We start from the raw sequence: 15,651 nt of genomic DNA on the forward strand, positions 1-15,651 counted from the left end.
AAATTAAAATCATCTTTCCCCAAAACCGTCTCCTTCAGCATCGTCAATCTGAGTAAATGATGTAATCATTATTGCATTTGGATAATGTGTAAGGAATGTGGAAGCCATTACTGACTGTTTCCCATCCCACTATTTTCCAATGGCCAGTCAACCCCCAAGCCTTGTTCCTGACTTTTACTGGGACCCTACCTGTGCCATCACCAGCCCTCTGTCTCTTACCTGAGTTCCCTGCCTCAAGGCTTGCTCCTTCCAATCCCAGACTGTAGAGCTGTCTTTCCAAAGCACACAGTGGTCACCTTACTTTCATGCTTCAGACTCTTCAATTGCCTTCCTTAGGATGACGTCCAGATTTTTTTTTCTTTATGGCTTATAAGGCCCTGCACAATGCTTCTCCATCCTTATTCCTTGTTCTGTTTGAACTATATAAAATTTCCTTTGTTTCTTCAACTGAACCAAGCTCTCTTGACTCCAAACCATTGCACACTTTTGAAAAAATGTCTCCTCTGCCTGAAACATTTCCTTGCCCCTTTGGGTTTCTATGTAAACATGATTTCTCTTAAGATGTCTTCCCTGACTCCAAACAAAGTTATGTCTGCTTGCTGTGTGGTCCTCTAGCACCTTGGACTTCTGGCATTATGTTCATGTCACTTTATTGTTATTACCCTTTAATTATGGTTTTTCCTTTCAGACTCTAAATTTCATGAAGGTAGGAACAATGTTTTATACATCTCTGTTTTCCCAGCCCCTAATATGTGCCTGAAAACAGTAGACACTTAAATATTTGCTGAACCATCTTTTAATTGTTCACTATCTTTTCACTTAATTGTGTGGTTGAAGAACTAAGATTGTAAATTTCTAGGAATCCAAACTGTTGATCACAAAATTATACCAATATGGTTTTAATAATCTCAGCCGAGGAGCTAAGATGATCCTGTGAAGTTTGAAGAATATCATTGTGTTCAGTGCTTGGTGCAGTGGGCCTTTTATTCATTCTATAAAAGTCTCAGTCATTTTTTGTCCTGATTATTCATGTAAACCATAATGATGAAGTATCACCTAGTAGGTTTTTGCATTTTGCTTTCATGGGACAGGGCCCAACAGAATTTTTACTTCTTGTCCTGTGTTTGTTGATTGTATTACATAATATTTGTTGGTTTTTTGGCTGATTGCCCCATTAGACTGTAAGTTCTGGTGAGCACAGAGACTTGGTCCTGTTCCCTGTTTTATCCTTAGCATGTAGGACAGTGACTAGTACAAAGTGATTAATATTTGTTGAATAAATGAGTGATTGTGATCCCATAGTCAGTAAAGTTGATTCAATGCTTTTGTTTTTTGTATTTAGTTCTGAAAATCCAGAAGGGCTTGATGTTTACATGCACATCTTACAGCTGCTTACCACAGTGGATGATGGAATTCAAGCAATTGGTAAGATGTTATATGGGGAAACATGACAGTTACTGACTTGTTTGTTTTCTGTTTTTAAATGATTACCTTCTTCATCATCTTTATTAAGTACAGTGTCCTGATACTGGAAAAGACACTTGGAATTTACTTTTTGACCTGGTCTGCCATGAATTCTGCCAGTCTGATGATCCACCCATCATACTCCAAGAACAGAAAACAGTGCTAGCCTCTGTTTTTTCAGTGTTGTCTGCCATCTATGCTTCACAGTCTGAACAGGAGTATCTAAAGATAGGAAAAGGCAAGTATGATTTTAGTTTGCTCAATTAAATTCTAGTCTATCAGATGTGTTTGTTGTGCATTTTATTCTTTCTCCCATTTTCTTTAGTGCTTTTATTCCCTTGATTATAAAAATACTATATGCACAATGCAAAAGAATTTGTAAAATTTATAAAAGGAAACCTAGTGCTTGTAATCTAGTCATTCGGAAATAACTACTATAGATAACTACTATACACTCACATCTGTATATGGTTTTTTGCCTGCTTTTTAGGCAACTTTTTTCATTTAGAAATTTAAATGAATATTTTCCTATGTAAACAAATAGTCTTTCACAGAATGATTTTTATGATTAGTACAATTAAGTCCATGATCCATCTAGAATTTATTCTGGTGTTACATGTGAGATATGGTTTCAGATTTTTTCCAGATAGCTACCCAGTTGTCTCAACATTATCTAATGAATAAACCAGTTTACCCACACTGATTTGAAGTGTCATCATTACCATCTTTTCTATTTCTCTCTGTATTTTATTCAGTTCTGTTGCTCTATTCATGTATCAGTAGCCATTGTGTTTTAATTATTAAAGTTTTATGTTTTGATACCTAGAGGGCTAGTCCCCCCTTCATTCTACTTTTTCAGAATGTTTCTATTATTCCTGTTTAATACTGAATTAGATTGACAAGTTCCAAATAAAAACCATTTTTTTGTTGAGATCATGTTAAATTTGTAGAGTATCCAAGAACATGCCTTTTCACTTGCTTAAGTCTTATTTTGTGTCTGTCAGTAATGTTTTACAATTTTTTTATGCACATCTTACGTATTTCTTATCAGGTTTTTTCCTGGATATTTTATCTTTTGGATTGCTTTGTCTATGATGTCTTTCCTTCTGTTGATTATTGTTGGAATATATGAAGATTATTGATTTCTGTATGTTAATTTTGTATCCAGTAACCTTACTGAATTCTCTTACTCTTTTTAAGAATTGTTCCAGTGGTAATCTTGGGCTTTAACTGATACTACTTTGGGTTTAAGTTACATATGTTTCATCACTTTTCTACCTCTGATTTAATGAGTTGCCTTGTATCTCTGAGATTAGGCAATAATGGTGATAGAAAACATCCTTGCCTTTTTCCTGACTTTATTGGGCATGATTGTAGAGGTTCACCATTAATCATGATACTGTTTTGGGCTTGAGCTGTTCACGTTGTACCGTTTAAGGAGATACTAATCTATTTCTATTTTATTCAAGTTTTTAATCAAAAATAAATGCTGACTATTGTCAAGTGCCTTTTCTGCATTTATGGATAAGTTACCTCATTGAGGTGACATTGAGTACAGACCTGAGGGAAATAATGGAGTGAGTCATGTGAATACTTGGGGAGAAAAGCATTCCATATAGAGGTGACGTAGAAGTATGCCTGATATGTTTGAGGAAGATCTTTGAGGCCCTGGATTGCTAAGGTGGTGCCAACATGGGAAAGAGAAATAGCATCTGGGGTCAGAGAGGTAACTGGGACTAGAGTGTGGAGGGCCTGAAACTGCCTTCTACTCTGAATGAATTAGGAAGCTGTGGAGGATTTTAAGCATAGGATGGAAAGACATGAGCTGACTTTAATAAGCTCTCTTTCTGGCAGTTGTGTTGATAAGAAATGTAGTGGGGCAAGGGTACAAAAAGGAGACTGGTTAGGAGGCTGCTGTGAACTTGAGACAAGAGATGGTATAACTTGGATTAAGGTGGTAACAGGGGAGTTGTGGGGGGAAAATAGTCATTTTTAGGTAGTACCAATAGGATTTGCTGACTGATAGTTTGGGGAGGGTAGAAGAGAAAAGTCAAGATATGTCTGTCATTTTTGTCTAAAGGGTTGCCATTTCTTGAGATAGGAAAGACTGGTTTTAAACATGTTGAGTTTGAGATATCTACGCAGTGTCCAAGTGGGGCTGTCTATGGGTCTAGACCTGAGAGGAGAGGCCTGAACTGGAATAATGTTGTAGTTGTCACTCGATACCCGATTAGATCTTCTATAACCTTAGTTATTTCTTTTGATTTGATTTGAGAAGATTAGTATCTTTCACTACCAATATGTTTGTCCTTCTCTTTTCATCATTTGTAGTTTGCTTAATGAATGTTGATGTCATGTTATTTGGTATGTAGACATTTCATTGAAAATTACCCATCTTTGTTTCCCATAGTCGTTTTTTTTTGGCTTACAGCCTTCTATGTCAGATACAAAGATCACATTCCTCGTTTTCCTTTTATTTGCATTTGCCACTAATACCTTTGTCCATCTTACTCTTTTCAACTGTTCTAAATACTTTTAGGTGTGCTGATTTCTTTTTAATAAGTTAAATTCATTTAAATGTACTGATATAGTAGTTATGTTTGAACTGAATGCTGTCATATTTTCCATGCAGTATATGATTTATTTGCCTTGTTTTTGTGTGTATTTCTAACATTTAGGAAGATTTGCATTTTTGGTCTAGTGGTTACCTTTATAATTTTAACTGTCTCAGAATATAATTATAATTGCCTCCCCTCTCATTTATCAAAATCCTTAAAAATCTAATAACTTAAAAAATATATTTCAATGTTGACTATTCCTTATCAATTTTTTTCTGGTACTTCCAAACTTCAAATTTAAGTCTTGAGGAGTAGGGGTATTTCTGAACTATTTTTTCAGATATCTGCTCTGTTTCAGCATTTTGGGTTTCTTCTTCAAGGGTTATAACTTTCTTTATGTGAATCTCCTTTCCTGCATACCATAACTTTTTTTTTTCAATTTAAAATAAGAACTTTATTTTCATTCCTTTTGTTTTGCTTTTTTCTTCCCAAACTCCACATGCCTTACTGTGTTTTCAGCAGTGTCTCTTCTCCTGTTTTGCCTTCATTTCTGTGGTGGCTTTAATTTTTTTTTAACTCCTTCCTTGAGCTCTGCCAGCTCAGGTTTCCTATCGTATTGCCTTTCATTTCTTAGTCTGAGCTCTTGTATTTCTGCTTTGTGCTTGATTACATGTTGTTTTAAAACTCATGGCTAAATGTTACCTTAATATTCATAAGCTTAATATCAGCATTTTTAGGTGAGTATTCTTCCTCTGCTGTTTGTTTTTCCTTTTCCTTTCTTCTTTTGGTATCTTCATGTTGCTGCTGTGCTGGTTAAGCTTACTCATCTTTGAATGAATTGAGTTTTTCCTGGATCTGTTTGCAGGAAGTTCATGTAGGAGAGGGTTGTCGGAGTTCTAGGCTAGCAGGAGTTGGGTTTATGAGTCTCCTAGCTTTTCTTCCCAGGCGAGAGGTGGCTGTGGTAAAGTCTTGCCTTTCCACTTGCCATTTGCTTCCTGTATGTGTGACTTGTCTATGGGATCCCTTATTTACCTGTCTTCCTCTGCTTCCTAGAACCCCTGGGAAGCACTAGCTGCCGTCTTGCTCACTCCATGCACTCCATTCCTGCTGTTGCGAGCAAGGGATTCTGGATTTGCACCTCAGAATATGTGCTTTACCTTAGAGAAATGGACTTTTCTGGCCTTTTGTGAGATCTGCAGTGTGGCATTCTCTCATCACTTCTTCCCACGGCCCCTGCTTGATTTATACTGCTTTTGACACTTTTCCCACCTACCTTATGTTTGAGATTTCAGCTGTCTCCTAGTTTTATCATAGTTGGGATCAGTTTTTTGTTGCTCACTCTCTTTATTTCTTTGTGGTAAATTCTGAAAGAAGAGGGGGGAAATTCTGACCTTGAGCCCTGGTGCTCGTCCTAATCTCCTTGTATAGATGCATTTTCTGTTGAAAGTTATACAGTTTCTGTTGAAAATTACACACATCTCTCTAGGTGTTGTGGGACTGGGTGCTCTTTATCTTTCTCCCAGTCCCCGAGCTGTATGGTTTTTATGATTGGGTGAGAAAGTATAAAGATGCTCATTTAACTCTTAGCCATTGATTAACCCCCACACTAGCATCCTGCCCTTAGCGTTGGATAGGGTTTTGCAGATTTAGGGCTGGGAGTGAGAAAGGGAGAAGAGAGGCTTCTCTTCTTCTCAATATAGATTGATGTGACCTATAGGGAAATCTTGGAGTGAAGAATTGGGTGTTAAAGTCAAGAGTTGGTGCTAACAGAAGATAAGATGTGGGAGTAAATCCAAGTGGAATATAATAAAGCAGCCAGGCAAGGGAGGTGCTCTGAAGAGGTGACATTGAGTTGAGAAATAAAAGATAAGATCCTGGTTGCTAATTTTTTTTAAATGGCATTTCCATGTACTATAAGTGACCTAAGTTTGGAAGTAAAGTTAGATTAAAAAAAAATCAATATACTAGATTCAGTGTTAACAGCAAACTTTTCCCCTAGATTTGAAATTATCAGGTAGAAGGGGTAGAATTAGAATCAGTGACTGGATCAGGGAGAGATACCTTTTAGCATGTTCATGTTACATATTTTGAGTCTGAGCTTTAGTTTTCTGTTCAGTTTTTATTATAGGCTAATTAAAATGATTATTCTATCTTTTAACACATTGATCTCCCACTGTGAATTAGGTGCTCCTGGGGAAACACAACTGTCACGCAGATTTGGGTGACGTGATAAATGTGTTAAGGAATCATACTATTTCTTAACTTAATAGAACATAAAATTTTAAAGATTTGTTTAAGATTTTTATAATAGTTAAAGTTTAAAATGAAAATTATTTTCTCACTATGGCCTCAGGACTCTCATGTTAAGACTCTTGCCCAGCTCTCGTCAACTCATCCTGTGCCCTCCTCTCCCTCCCGTTGCTCACTCAGTCTGAGTCATACTGGCCTTCTTTTTATTCTTCAGACCTTCTACAACATTTCCTGTTTGAGCCTTTTGCACTTTGTTCCCTCTGCTTGAAATATTTTCCTGGGCTCTTTGCATCAATGCTTCTTATCCTTTAGTTCTCAACTCACTATTACCTCTTGAGAGAGTCTCCCCTGCCCGTTGCTTTATTCTATTCTCCTTTAATTTCCATCATACACCTTATCAAAATCTGAAATGATCTGTTTTATTCATTTACTTAATTGAGAGTATAAAAATGTAAGCCTCATGAAGGCTGAGGCCTTGATGATCTGGTTTCCTACTATTTCTACAGTACCTAAAATACAATGTCTAGCAATAGCAGGTATTTAGTACCTGTGCAGGAATAAAGGAATGAATGAATGATTGGTGACCAAATTTAACTGGCTAATTCCATGCCTCTTATTTTATCTGTTCAGTAGATCTTCCTCTAATTGACAGCCTGATTCGTGTCTTACAAAATTTGGAACATTGTCAGAAGAAACCAGAGAACTCAGCAGAGTCTAACACAGAAGAAACTAAAAAGTCTGATTTAACCCAAGATGATTTCCACCTGAAAATCTTGAAGGATATTTCATGTGAATTTCTTTCTAATATTTTCCAAGTATTAACAAAGGTAGGAAAGAAGTAGTAATGCTTTTCTTCAGTAAGAAAGTATGAATTACTTAATGCTCCAAATTTTATTATTAGTTTTTTTTTTTAAATATTACACAAATTTGGGAAAATAGAGAAAGGAAAAACTTATCACATAAGTTTATACTCTTAAACTAATAGTTGATGTAGTTTGGTGTATTTATGTCTTTTTCACATGCTTATAACCAATATATACAATTTTTTAGAGGCTATTCTTTTTACTTAACATATTATAAGCACTTTTCCTGATCTAGGCCAATTCACTGGAAAACTTTTCACTGAGAGCCAGTTTAATACCCAGTTTGCCAAAAAATCAATTTTTAAAATTTACTGTAACCTTGTTTTAAGGAGTACTCTTCCTGCATATGTTCAGGATTATTAACATAGTCTTTCTATATATATATTTTAGGATAAATAAATTTATTAATGTAACTGTGAAGAATATATATTCATATTCATGGACTTTTTAAATAAGAATATTCCTTAAAACAAATTTCAGTTAGTCTGGTGACTTGTTTTTTGGTGAACTATCCTGCTTTCCCTTGGGATTATTACCTTAGCCGAGTTTTTCAGATGTTAATTGCTGGGTTCTATGTGATAAATGTGAAGATGACAGGCATAAATGGCTACATATTGCCAAAGTGCTTTTGACATATGACAATGTTGGTTTTCCTTGATCCGTATTACTGTGTATTATAATTTTTATGTCAAGTAAAGTTCAACAGGTGTTAAATTGTACCTTATATTGACTTGCATTTTTATTGTTAGTGAGATTGAATATCTTTCCATGTATTTTTATATTATTTGTGTTTTCTACTTTATAAATCTGTCCATTTTAATTATTTGTATGAACTCCTTGGGTAATTCTATATCTTTTGTGTATTCATTCCAAGTATTTTTTCCCACTGTTTGTTGTTACTTTTGTTTTTTTTTAGAGGGAGGGACATAGATGTTTTTTAATTTTAATGTGACAGGAATATAGGAAGAAAGTGGGTGGAGAATAAACCAGGGATATGTCGTGAAAATTCTAATATGCCATGCTTAATGGAATTTGGACTTAGTGTCAAGAAAACTGAGAAGCTACTAGAGATTTTTTTTGAAGTATCTAGTGATGCAATCTCTTTAGAAAGATTACTCCAAAAGCAGTAGAGAAGATTAGAGAGAGCTGAAGCTGGAGGCCAGAAGACCATCCAGCAGGCTCTCCTGGCTGGTAATCTTCAAGAATAATCTGAAAAATAATGAGAGCTTAAACTGTAGAAGTGTGGATGGAGAGGAGGGGTGGGATGAGAGAGATTTAGGAGAGTAGAATTAAACACTTGGTGGGGGTGTTAGTAGCAGAGGAGGAAGAAAAGTCTTGGCTGTACCCCACATTTTTGATTTGTACAGTAGGCTAGGTGGGTGCTGGTGCCTTCACTAAAATAGGGACTACAGTGGAGCACAAGGAGGAATGATGGTAGGGGCAGTTTGGGACATTTGAAGTGCCTGTAGGATTGGTAGAAATCGTATGTACTGATTTATATTTGTTCACCAGATACAGCTTTAGAACATTTCCTATTTTAACATCAGATCTGTTTGTTTGTTTTAGGAGACTGTAGCTCAGGGACTAAAGGAGGGACAGTTAAGCAAACAGAAGTGTTCGTGTGCATTTGCAAACCTTCTTCCTTTTTATAGCCCTGTGGTGAGTATGAGTAAATGTAGAGGTGGCTGAGTTGCAGAAAATTAAGTGTTTTAAGTAAGCAGTTGATCTCTGAGGCTTTTGTCAAAAAAGATAGTGCATGTAATTACAAGACTTAATGCCTTTGTCGGATAGATGACTAATGGGTAATTCATGAAACTAGCCTAAGTAACAGTTCAAATTTTAAGAGAAAGGAATCAACATTGAATTTAGTAACCTTTTCTATTATGAAATAGACAGCATATGTATTAATGAAAAATAAGATTCTTAGATAGGTACAGTTAATAGATTTTTATGGTTCTTCAAATCACATCACATTCGCTACCATTAGAGGCAATTTCAAAATAACTTTTTTTAGGAAAATGAAGTATGAAGTGTGGGAGTGAGGGGATGTGTCAGCAAGGAGGATGATGATAAAACCCTGGCAGTAGACCCTAAAGGGAAATCAGTAGGAGGATAAATACTAGTTTGAAAGTAAACAAAATGGTAAAGACTAGTCACTTCCTTGATGTTTCAGAGGACTATCCAGGAAGTGCTCTTATTGACATCTGAGGATCTGTCAGCATTTCATTTCCATTGGACTATTTAGAAAACATAGGTAGAGCATTTTTATAGTCAACAATCAGTATCTTAAAACGTCTTTTCCTTTACTTATGTTTATTTGGTTCTTTTGTTTGACTCGCAGGTGGCAGACTTTCTCAAAATCCTACAAGAAGTTGATGAGGCCCTTGCTGGTAACCTGGAGGAAAGCTTCCCAAGTTTGAAGGTTCAGACTTAAAAACTATTGGAATTCCTCTGCCCAAGAAATAAACTTTATTTTCCTCATTGACAGTTAAAATTGACAAATGGGAAATATTAGACCATAATTTTTTTGTGTTGTACTCATATCCTTCTCTTCCAGCCTTATCCCATTTTTGTTTGGCATTGGAATCAAATTTCACTACCATCAAACACCATCCCACCCCTTTCCCCTCCTTTTTAAAAATTGGTTATGCAGTATTTGTCTTCTTCAGGTAAAGAAAACAAAATACAAGCTTATCATTGAGGTTCTTTTTACAATATTTGAGGGGTCGGTAAGGACTTTCTTTATAACTCTCAATTTGATTTTTATGTGAGAATTTTGTACTCATATCCAGTACAAATGCATTCAGCTGCACTAATAGAAATCCCTACTATAATAGCTTAATCTGATAACTTTTATGTATTTCATGCAATAAGAAGGTGGGCAATCCAGCCCTGATAATGTGGCTCAGGGACCTTAACTCCTTTTAACAATCAAAAGTAGTTACTAGTTTAGCTTTGTTGTAGTTCAGGGTTTTTTCCCAGTGTTTTACATATGAAGATAAAAGTGCTAACATTCTGATGAGAGCGTATTAGCAAAATTCTGTCTTCAGAGAAGATAGAATTCCAGTGGTTTGATTTCAGAAAATGGTTTGTTGAGTAAATTCATATTTTTAAAATTAAGATTTGAGGGAGTTTCGTGACTTCTGATTGTTTATAACCTGTGCTATACGTGATATCCCTCTTACACTTTATCATTCTTTATAGTGCTTCCTAGTGAAGTATATTCAGAGAATCAACCAGGTACTCTTACTGGGAAGCACCCAGTTTATATTATTTGAGTTGCTGAAAGTGGAATTTGTAATAAATTTTAAGAAAATATCAGTTATGAATTTAAGAGCCAGCTTATTAAACCTCTCTTCTGGTACAGCCTTTTCCCAATTTATTACAGAATCTTTTAGGCTTTAAAGCATTGGTCTTGCCTCACACTTTGTATTCTTTCCTTGAGTGACTTCTGCTGATAAAACAGAGGGATACCTGCAGAATAGGAAATGGTGTTCAACAGTTCATGTAAGAGATACAGAATTTCCAGTTTGGGGGTAGTTTTATTGTTGAAAGTGTCCCTGCTGAAAAGAATTGAATTATAAAATTAAAATCTTACAGATTAAACTCTTAGTTGGTGAATTTACTTTATGTATATTTGTATGTCCTCTGGTTGAATGTGACTTTAATGTGAGCTTTCAAAGGCACTGCTTAAATCACTCCTACTTGCTAGCCAGTGCTAAAAATTCCACTCTTGTTACCTCTTGAAGTTTAAGATGCAGATAACCCCATAGGAGTAATACTCCAAGTTATTGTCATGTTTACCTCAGTGCATAAATTCTCATTCTGTCTTCCTGAGAACACATTTTAAAGGGGGTCTGGGGGGACAAGGACCTTGAGTATCTGAGGGAGAGTGCCACTCAGAAAGGGTAAGTTACAAGGGGAGAAAAAGGATACATCTTGGGGAGGCTAGGGTTTTTCATGTTATTTTTGCTTCCCATTTCTGTCTTGAACTTGCCTTATTTACTTGTTACTTGCTATTGTAGCATTATGAGGAGGTTCATATTTTCATAGTAATTTGATACATTTAAAAACTTCCTAAACTATGAATTATAATAAATAATTTTTAAAAACATGAGTGATGTTAAAATTTTTTCAGTGTACACAGTTTGAAGAATTCACCAAAAAAATTTTAGGGCTTGCATCAGTTACAGTGATATTTTGAAATGGTGCTTCTCCAGAAGCATAAATAATGAAATTCGGAATTTTATGTACAAATGAAATTGAAACTCACTCTCTCCCCCCATACATTTTTGCAGAGGAGGGAAGGAATTACAAGAGAAACTTGAGTTAGCAATTGTTAAATATGTCATTCTATTTCTAATTAAATTTGAGTTTGATTTTTGCGGTATTTAAACCACTTAAGACTGACACAGAAGACATGTTCTCTCTCTGCCTTTTTAATTTTTTTTCAAAGATATTTTATTCCTTGCAGCTAATGGGATATAGCTAAATTGTTTTCTTGGCTGATCCAGCTTTCTAGATCAAAAGACTTTTTCCACTCTACCCTGAACATTTCCCTTACCTTAGCTTTGAATCGGTTACTCTGAATAACTTTGGCATGTAAGTGGAAAAAAGGTTGAAAGCCATCTCTCAGCATATGTGGAAACCAACCATAAACATGAAGAAGCAACCTCTATTTAGGGTTCAGAAAATCTTAAGTGCATAAACTGTTGAACACCATCTTCTATTCTGCAGAACTGGGCTGTGGTGATGCTGGGTCTGAGAGTTAACTATGAATTTGAGTAAATAGAAGAAAAGGAGTATTGGGGTTATACGTTAACTTGCCTGTTTTAGCTAGTATGTAAAGAAAACTCATCAGTAGCATATTTTCTAAAGAAATAGGTCCATATTAATTTAGATCTGATCTCTGTATTCTCCTTGAGCGTATATTCTTGTTTTACCACTCTGCAACTCCAGTCTCTTCTCTGCTCCTGGCAGGCGTTTTAAGATAGAGAAAATAGGTAAACACCCCTCTTGAGTTAGTCCATATCATTTTTATTGCCAGTGTGTGGTTTAATCCAATAACCATTATTAGAAGTTACATATTTATAGTGAAGTGGTATGATGTCTTGAATTTACTTCATAATAGTCTGGATGGAGGGGAAGGAAGTGAGTTAAGGGAGTAGATAAAACAAGATTGGCCATGAATTGGAGTTACTGAGGATGGGTGATGATAACGGGATTTGTTATACTATTCTATTTTTGTATATGTTTGAGGTTTCCTATTAATGTTTTTAAAAGCAAGCAAATGATACCTAAAAATTTAAACTTGAGTTTAATTGTGAATGATGCTTATTTCTTTTATGTCTAAATAAAACTAGAACTGTTGTATTAGCATTAAATACTATTGAATGCAGCACAGTTGAAACCAACACAAATACTTGATAGAAAAGATTATCATTGGTATATAACCAATTACATAAAAATTATTATTTTCACTGTTTTTACTGACTCAACAATGAGACTTTTGCATGAGGAATGTGAGTGACTGCTAACCAGTTAGGAACTGATGTCATAAATGTCTTAGCACCATAGTGGGATACTTTTACTAACGATAGTTTTTTTAAGTGATCTTCAGTAATGTATTTTGTTGTTAGAGGAGACTAAGGAAGAAAAGCAGAATCATGGAATTTTAGGGATGGACAGATTATTAGACATTACCTATGTCCAGTGGGTTATTCACTGGGCTAGTCAGATCTGCCAGAGACTGGGCCACTGTAGTCCTGAGGGCCAGGCCAGGCCAGACCTAAAGCAGCTACCCAAGAAATCAGATAAGACTGGAAACAAGAGAAGAACCTTGTGATGGATGCGTCCAGCCTTCTACTCTCACCTCGTGGTTTTTGCTCACCAGCCTCACTGCTCTGTATCTCTGTATAGAATTCAGTGTCTGCATTTCTAAAATATGATGTACCTTAGGTTAATATGCATGAAGTCAAATTTGCATAAATCTAATTTTGTTAACTCAGGGAACATCTGTAATACAAGAGCTGAAGAGCCTCCATGGATTTCTACTTAGTTTTCAGAACCAAAGGTTTTGGAATATTAGGCTTCTCCTTATACCATGGTTACTGTGCCCATGTGACTGCCCTTTTTTAACAGCTGTATTTTCCTTGGAAGTCTGTGCCTCCAAGGGTTAATTTAGCAGCATCATGGAGAAGGCTATTCTCATTTTGCTCTAACTTTCCATGCCTCAGGGCTGTGGCATGAAATGAATTTCTGGGAAAGTGTTGTGCCACACTGAAACCAAACCTGGAAGGGAGAGAATCTGTACGTCAGGTAGTTGTGGGTCACTGACCAGCCTGTGGATTGGTACCCCTGGTACAGTCAACTGAAGTTGAAGTTTAAATGAGTATGATACAGAATTTGAGGATCCAGAATGGTGTAGTAGACACCAGACTTACATGCTTGGTAGAAATGTCTACCATTTATTAAGGGTTTACTGTGTGCCAGGCACTCTATGAAGATCTTTACATACATTTTGTTATTTAACTTTGCAATGATCTCAAAAGGTAATTGTTACCATTTTACAGATAGGAAAATGAAGATTCAGAGTGGTTAAGTAACTTCGGCAAAGTTATATAGACAGTAAGTAGCTGACCCGGTTTGAATCCAGGCCTGCCTGACCCTAAAGCATGTTCTTTTAACCACTGTTTTATACTTGCATCCTGTAGGTAGACATGGACCAGATCATGAATCATCAGATATATCCTATGGGATAGACACCTGGGAAATCTGCTTATCTATGCCCCTTTCTCTGAGAATTGTCCCTGACCTACCTATATTCCTCTAGTTACAGTGTCTGGTTCATTCCTGATCCAAGCTGGGAAAATTTCATTGGTTCAAGAGCATTGGACTCTAAAGATCATGTAACTGAGGACCCTATTTGGGGGCAGCCAGTCATGTTTATTGTCTACAGTGTACCAGGTATTGTTCTAAATATAAATACTAGGAAGACAGCAGACGAAACAGACAGAACCTGTGTATTGGAAATATTGTAGTGGACAAAGACACGAATCTTGCCAAATGGAGCTTGCATTCTAGAGTCTTATGTAAGAGTAACAGGAAGAAGCTGGTCTGCATAGAGGGGCAGAAGAGGACATGCAGTCTGTAGCAGATTAGGTCATTGTTCTCAATTGTCCACCTCAATGTACCCATTCTTTTGCTGTGGCTTCTTGGTGGATGGAGTGTACTTCCCTGTCCTTTGATTTTGAGCTTGCTTTGGGCAATGAATGTTAATGAAGCTAATGTAAGCAGAGTTTCTCAATATACCATTCTTTTTCAAGGCTGAATGAGTATTTCATTGTATGTATATGCCACATTTTCTTCATTTGTCAGGGGACACTGAGGTTGCTTCCATGTCTTGGCTTTGTGAGTAATGCTGCAATGAACATGAGAGTGTCGATATCTCTTGAAGTCCTGATTTCGATTCCTTTGGTTATATACCTAAAAATGAGATTGCTGGAGCATAAGTAACTCAGCTAAGGGACAGTTAGTTCATTCTCCTCAACTGTTTTCTCCTAAAATAATGATTTGTATCCATCTCTCTCAGGAGAAGATTGATCTGGAGCACACTAGTCCTGATTGACTTTCCCCAGTATTACTGAGATACCACTTTCTGTTTGCAAACAGTGTAAACTTCCCATTTGTGCAGCTTTCTGACTAGGTATGACTAGGTTTTATTTTTAATTTTTTGAGGAACCTGCATACTATTTTCCATAGTGGCTGCACCAATTTATATTCTGACCAACAGTGTATAATGGTTCCCATTTCTCCACATCTTCACTAATACTTGTTATCTTTTGTTACCAACACTTGTGTGTGTGTGTGTGTGTATGTATATGTGTGTGTGTGTATATATATATTAATATATATATTAATATATATATTAATATATATATTATAAAATAACCATCCTAACTGATATGATTTCTCATTTTGGTTTTGATTTGTATTTTCCTGATAATTAGTGATGTTGAACACTTTTTCATATACCTGTGGGCCATTTGTATGTCTTCTTTGGAGAAATGTCTTTTCAATTCCTTTGCCTAATTTAATCAGGTTATTTGTGGGGGTTTTTGCTATTGAGTTGCAGGAGTTCCCTATGTATTTGGATATTAATGCTTTATCAGATATATGGTTTGGAAATATTCTTTCCAGTTTCATAGGGCCCCTTTCATTTTGTTGATTGTTTCCTTTGCTGTGTGGAAGATTTTTTAGTTTGATGTCGTCCCATGTGTCTTTTTTTGTCTGTGTTCTTGGTGTCATATCCAAGGAATGATTGCCAAGACCACTGTCAAGAAGCTTTCCTCTATGTTTTCTTCTGAGTTTTTACGGTCTAGGTTTTACATTTATGTTTTTATCCATTTTGAATCAATTTTTGTGTATTGTGTAAGATAAAGGTTCATTTTCATTCTTCTATATGTGCATATCCAGTTTTCTTTGACACCACGTATTGAAGAGACTATCCTTCCTCC

At 35.9% G+C, this 15,651-nt stretch overlaps 1 protein-coding gene across 2 annotated transcripts in view; it reads left to right on the forward strand.

Moving 5' to 3' along the window:
- SAAL1 (serum amyloid A like 1) overlaps nt 1-15,595 on the forward strand; it is a 28,238-nt gene extending 12,643 nt beyond the window's left edge. The window contains exons 8-12 of one of the 2 annotated variants that reach the window (XM_074372281.1): nt 1,343-1,425; nt 1,514-1,702; nt 6,903-7,099; nt 8,702-8,794; nt 9,477-15,595. In XM_074372281.1, the coding sequence (XP_074228382.1) occupies nt 1,343-1,425; nt 1,514-1,702; nt 6,903-7,099; nt 8,702-8,794; nt 9,477-9,569 (655 nt within the window). In that variant the 3' untranslated portion in view covers nt 9,570-15,595. The remainder of the gene's footprint in view (nt 1-1,342; nt 1,426-1,513; nt 1,703-6,902; nt 7,100-8,701; nt 8,795-9,476) is intronic. The other variant, XM_074372282.1, reaches the window with a different exon arrangement.
- Nucleotides 15,596-15,651: the final 56 nt, after the last annotated feature.

Source organism: Camelus bactrianus, chromosome 10, assembly GCF_048773025.1.
Source record: "Camelus bactrianus isolate YW-2024 breed Bactrian camel chromosome 10, ASM4877302v1, whole genome shotgun sequence".
Taxonomy (NCBI): domain Eukaryota; kingdom Metazoa; phylum Chordata; class Mammalia; order Artiodactyla; family Camelidae; genus Camelus; species Camelus bactrianus.